The sequence below is a fragment of the Pristis pectinata genome, chromosome 5 (genome assembly GCF_009764475.1).
Source record: "Pristis pectinata isolate sPriPec2 chromosome 5, sPriPec2.1.pri, whole genome shotgun sequence".
NCBI classification, from domain to species: domain Eukaryota; kingdom Metazoa; phylum Chordata; class Chondrichthyes; order Rhinopristiformes; family Pristidae; genus Pristis; species Pristis pectinata.
Genome location: NC_067409.1, coordinates 107620864 through 107626863, shown reverse-complemented (window position 1 = coordinate 107626863; position 6000 = coordinate 107620864). Strand labels below are relative to the sequence as shown.

The following is a 6000-nucleotide window of genomic DNA, read 5'->3' as shown; positions in this document are numbered from 1 at the left end:
TAACATCGAACAAATATAACTATTAATCTTGTGCATTGAGGCAACTATTCGGCTAGAAAGCAACGAAAGCCAAAGTAGAATGACTGTCGCAATTGCAAGGAAACTCATTTCGGAGACACCTTCCATGATCTAATGAGAGAATTAGGAGACAGAGAAAAAAAGTTGTAAAACAGAAGGAGGAAATGATGCCGGGTTAAATCCCCTGCGGGGATCTCGTCAGATTACCTAGCAACTCCAAGAGGTTTCCACAGAATAGCTGTGGCATTGAAACAGCAGAGGAAATGCGGCAGTTCACAAAATGAAATTATGCATTTCAGTAAATCAATATACAAACATGACGGAATCTATAAAAAGATCGAGAGTTCATAGCAGGAGCTGATTTCACTGTGATGCCCCGCCCAATCCCCTTGCACCATTACTGCGGTTTATACCTTTTTGCATTTCTAGTCCTCACCAAAACCACGCAGATTATCCTGTAATCTAGAGATTAGATGAACCCAGATCATTAATTCCATAGGGTTACAGTACCACAGGCTCCCAACCCCTCCCCCAATCCCACCTCCCTCCAATTTCGTACAGGGTTTCATAATGCTGAATAGCAGCTAACTCTTGCACAGAGAGCGTGAGAACAATGGGAGAGGGCTTGTCTTTTAATTGAAACCATGTAATCTTTTTTTTTCAAGCAAAGTGCAGAAAATATTTCTTAGTGTTGATCTAATGTGACCATCGATTTCCTTCTATGCGTAAATTATGCTTATTTCCAGAAGTTAAACCAACGTGTCTCCATTTTTTCTCTATCAAAGAAAACCTTTCATTACATTTCCAAATTCATCGTGCATCTCATTTTCACAAGCGTTGGAGACATACCTGCGCTCTGAAAATCTTCACATGCGTGTGGGTGATTGGCTTGTCAGGAACTTGTTAGAAAATACTTACTTTTTGAAAGTTCCACAGCCTATCTATATTAATAATGCAATCTTTTATATGATTCTTGCATAATTTATTTTGAAAATAGTCAAATAACATGATATTTACCACCTGTGATGTGAAATGCTATTGGGTGACGGGATCACATGTTCGGGTCACGTGAATAGAAATAAGTCGGGCCGAAGGAAAATGGGTGTTTGGTGTAAATCGGGGGTGTAATGCTGCCATATATCACGCTATCTCGTAAAACCGACACTGAAGAGTCTCGGCCAACAAATCACCAGACAAAATTATGAGTTCGTCGTATTATGTGAATGCTCTTTTTCCCAAATATACGGCGGGGACATCCGTTTTCCAGAACACGAGTGGCTTTACAGAAGCAACTTCTTGCGCTTTTGCAGCGAACTCACAAAGATCGAGCTATGGAGCGAGCGCGAGCGCCTTCCCAACCCCGATGGCCGGGCTGTACAATGTTAACAGTGCAATCTATCACGGCCCTTCCATGTACAACACAGGTTATAACCTAAATTCAGATTCCTACAACCTGCGCTGCTCTGCTTTAGACCAGAACATTCCAGTACTTTGCAGCGATCTGAGCAAACAGGGTTGCGAAAAATTGGATCAGACAAACGTGCATCCTCAAGCAGAGAGCAATTTCCGGATTTACCCCTGGATGAGGAATGCAGGTATGGGACATCAATGTAACACGGCTATGGGAGACGTGCAAACGGCCAGTTAAGATGAGAGCCAGTACCTCCTGAAAGTAGTTTAGAGTTTTAATGATAGCTACAGAACAGTTCCTCAAACGCATGTGGCATTGTATGCAGATAGCAATCATAAAACTTTTATTGCACAATTAATCAGTACAATCCTCGTAAAAGCACTCGACATCCGCTCATTTAAAGTTAACAGCAAGCCACATATTGCTTATTTACTCACTTTTATCAACATCAAATAAGTTTTTTTAAAAACTGATACGCGGGAAACAGTATAGTCTTGAGCGAATGGAATGATATATTCCATGTCTAATGTAAGTTTACAGATAAAACACCGTCGAGAGTCTGAAGAAATTATATTTTACCCCAAGAAAGATCCCTTGACCCCTGTAAAGCTTCAACTCTTATAGATGTGGGTTCGTATTTAAATCGCACCACTTCAGTCCTATCACGCAAGTGTTCTGCCCGGATTTGTGTGGTTCTTTGCTGGTTTTGAACAAGTCAACACACTTGAAGAATCTTAAATGGAAGTTTAAGACTTAAGTTACCTGTAATTTCTGGCTCTGAACTGTTAGTATTGACGTCCTTTATCTTGAATGAAGTGTGGGGAGCCTTAATATTATTTTACTCAAGATAATGGACGCCAATACTTAATTACAATACTTAAAGACCACAGAGGCCTCCACTGAACCCTGTGAAATATCCTTGCTCTTTAAATACCCAGCTAGAAGAAAGAAACGCTTCGATCGAGATTGTTCATTTGCATCCTAAAACAGTTTATCGCTATTTAAAAATTCTGTTTAGTCCATAGACAATTTAGTGAGTTATGAAACAGACGAGAGAAAGTTACAGAGACCAATAATGGATTATCTATTTTTAATAAGGGTATATTAAACGTTATTTTAAACACAGGGTTAACTATTGTGTTGTTTTATTTCCTCTACCTCAGGGCCGGACAGAAAGCGAGGACGGCAGACCTACACCCGCTATCAAACCCTGGAACTGGAGAAAGAATTTCACTTTAACCGCTATCTGACTCGCAGGCGACGGATCGAAATTGCTCACGCCCTGTGCCTCACTGAGAGGCAGATCAAAATCTGGTTCCAGAACAGGAGGATGAAATGGAAAAAGGAAACCAAAGCTGGGAGCTCTAGCACCACAACCGAGGAAAAACAGGAATGAAACGTCCAGCTGCAGCTTGAACTGTGCGAATGTACAAAGCTGTTTCCCAACAGCTAACAATGACATTTAACTACCTAGCCACAATCGTGGACTATTAGAAAGATGCTGTGCATTGGCACTCATGATACTACCTATATGTTTCAATAGTCTTCTGAAATAAATAATAAATGTACTTTCTCTGATTTGGTTTTAATAAAACAAAATCCAAAATTTTGATCGGCATTAGTAAAATGGGTTCAGAATAAGTTCTTTCGGTACTAAAGTGAAAGTCAATGGATTTAGACCCTTTGCCCGGTCGTCATATATTTTCCCTAGCTAATCTGAAAATCTCTTATTGCAATAAAACACAGAAGGGAGCACAATTCTGAACCTCTGCACTCTACTTATATAAGGGAATGGGACTCCGACTCTGGGTCTCAGATAGTGGAGAGATAGGAACAATATGAGCCGAAAAAAAACCAAACTGTAGCCATTGTTGTATTTAAGTCACTTCTAAGATATATCTCATGCACTGAGCTATTTATCAAACTTATTTTATCTTCATTAGTTTGCATTCTAAACATATTTTAAAATATTTCTGCATACCATTCACAAAATGAGAACGTTGTGACTTTAGGAGCTCATTTCCGATCCAATCAGAAACCAAGTATACGAGCCACCCTGTCATGTATTACAAGAACTGATTAGAAAACTAACTCATGAGTAAAATAGTTTGTTTCTGCTCAAATCCTCATTTTTCACTATATTGTTTATTGTGTTCCGAGTATGTCTTTTATTTCACATATGTACCGTCCCCACTAAGGGTATAAAACAATGTTTTGTTTTCACTTGGCAATTAAATGTAACTACCTAAACCACAATAGTGGACATCTTGCACGTTTATGGAAACTACCTAAATGTTTTAATTTAAAATTCGTTTCTAGACAGAGAATGTTGTTCTGGAGTCTTGACTTTTCACCCTTCTTATAACAGTACCATAATATGAGAGTAAAATAGTGAAATATATTCCGATATGTGTGTATTTTAATGAGGTGCGTATGTAGTCACTTTATAACAGGAAAATAGTGAATACTACCTAGATGCCCGTTTACGTTTAACGCAAATGGAATCCTTCCGCAATATGCTTCAATACTATGCTGTAAAAAGCAAAATAGTTGCATTAGGAGGCAGAAATTGCATTACTACTTTTTGATGGGTGTCATTAAAATATGTACTTACTAAAGATTTCAATAAACCTTGTATTATTGAATGATGTAATCGTGTTTCTTTAAGTGTTGTATCAGTTGTCTTAGACATGTGTACTGTGTAAATTATAAAAAAATCTAATAACCAAATGTAATAATAGAAAACCCGAACTGCATCGTCAGCTGAATATATTGTGGTTCCATATTCGGTGTGGTATCTGTCAATCGAAAGTTTGCTTTGTAATCTGTGTATGTGTTGTTCAATAATAACCGATGTTAAAGGTTTAAGGTGCAATCTATTTAAAATATATATATTCGTTCTCGACATGTATACTTTGAATGGAAACTGTGTAAGAAAGCAAAACTCAAAAACATTAAACGGTGCTTGAATAAACATGGTCTCGATTTCTTGTCTGAGCCATACACCACCAAATGAGTGGGTATATGGTTCGTTATAAAGGTATGGGTTGGATAATTACTAACAATAATTAAATATAAGCTGTTTGAAAATTTATGCTCACTTCTTCATACACCGTGCTCCATCATCTTCCAATAATACGATTTTCATTATATAAAATGAAACATACCCTTAAAACACCTTATTGGCAATCGTTATATTTATTCAAAGCTATGTTAGAAAATTCGATTGTTAAAACTGCGTAATCGTGATGAAAACTGGCCAGATGTTTTATTTTGAGCGTGACAATATTCAGACGGGATGCATTCGAATTGGGGAATCTGGGCAAAAGTTACAACTGAGTAATTAGCATTCGATTCCAAATCGTGCCCATTTATCAATCGGTGAGCACTGGAACAAAACGTTTTTTTAAAAAAATGAAACAATGTTGTATTCGGGCTCAATATAAAACACACATAAGAAGTGGGGAGAAGAGCCGAGTGCTCTGTCATCGGCGACCTTTGAACGAATTTTCGGGCAAGTGCATCTTTATATGTCATGGATGCAGAGCGGCAGTCCAATCTGAAGCTGAATCACACAGTATGAACGAGCTAGGGTTCATTTTCTAACTGCAGCATACTTAAGTAAAACGGAAAACTGGAAAGAAAATATGGATAGAAAGCTGCGATTAAACGTTTTAACACCGACTTGATGCGCTTTAATAAAGCCTGGGTGCAGAAACAGCACTGACCTGTATAAAAAATTCCCACAAATTACAGATGGATATTATTATCATGATAACTTGTCTTCGGAAACTGAAAAATTATGTTTAAACTGCGGAAAAAATCTTTTATAATTTCGCAATTTTAACTTGTCTCTTTGTTAAAAATGGCGTCTAGGACCTGCCTCCTAATAGTCATGGGGAAATGTCATAAATCCGTTGTTGTTTTATGAAAATTTACAACTTTGCAATAGAACTTTACGAGTTGTTCGGTTTTTCCATTGGCCGCTGAAAGTCATGTGGAGAGTAACCGTGAACATGAACTTTTTATAATTTCCCTTGCGACTATAGAGCTGCATTCTTGTGCTAAACGCGTCTTGGTTCGGATGTGAGAGCTTGGAGGCTTTTTTTTCGACGCATATTTTGTTCTTTTTTTCCCACTCCCAGCGCACTGATTATTGCCCATGGAGCCTCAATACATCCAAGCTTTCAGCACAAATCTCATGACTGGCAACCGCGAATTCCTCCACAGAAGGTGGAGCATTGGACTAAAAAGCGCCGGCTGCTATCCGCAGGGCAGTTTCCTGCAAGTCGTCACTAAACGCCGCTGGCGGAATGCGAGAGCCATTGGCCCGGGCTGAAGCTGAACGGACAGCTGTCAAACTAACACGGACTCTACGAACAATCTCACTGGGACTGAGTCAACCCTGCGCACGGCCTGTGCAGTGCCCGGGAGAGCCAGCCCGAGAGATCGATTCAGTTGCAAGGTAAGGCCCACTCGTCATTCGTCACTCTGCAATTCCGTAAATAAAAACCTTTTAAAGATATTATGCTAAAACCGACTTTCTAAAATTCTTAATTTGTCAAAGTTAG

At 38.8% G+C, this 6000-nt stretch overlaps 2 protein-coding genes across 3 annotated transcripts in view; both read left to right on the top strand.

Annotated features, from left to right (window-relative positions):
• The first annotated feature begins 1098 nt into the window (after nt 1–1098).
• On the top strand, nt 1099–4397 carry LOC127570355 (homeobox protein Hox-A7). The gene is made up of 2 exons (XM_052015827.1): nt 1099–1613; nt 2593–4397. Exons 1-2 carry the CDS (start codon nt 1220–1222, stop codon nt 2823–2825), a joined length of 627 nt encoding a protein of 208 aa, XP_051871787.1. The 5' UTR covers nt 1099–1219; the 3' UTR covers nt 2826–4397.
• A 1107-nt stretch (nt 4398–5504) lies between these two features.
• Nucleotides 5505–6000, top strand: part of LOC127570920 (homeobox protein Hox-A3) — a 43067-nt gene continuing 42571 nt past the window's right edge. For both annotated transcript variants that reach the window (XM_052016867.1, XM_052016866.1), the window contains exon 1: nt 5505–5894. The gene's annotated coding sequence lies outside the window, so the exon portion shown is untranslated. The remainder of the gene's footprint in view (nt 5895–6000) is intronic.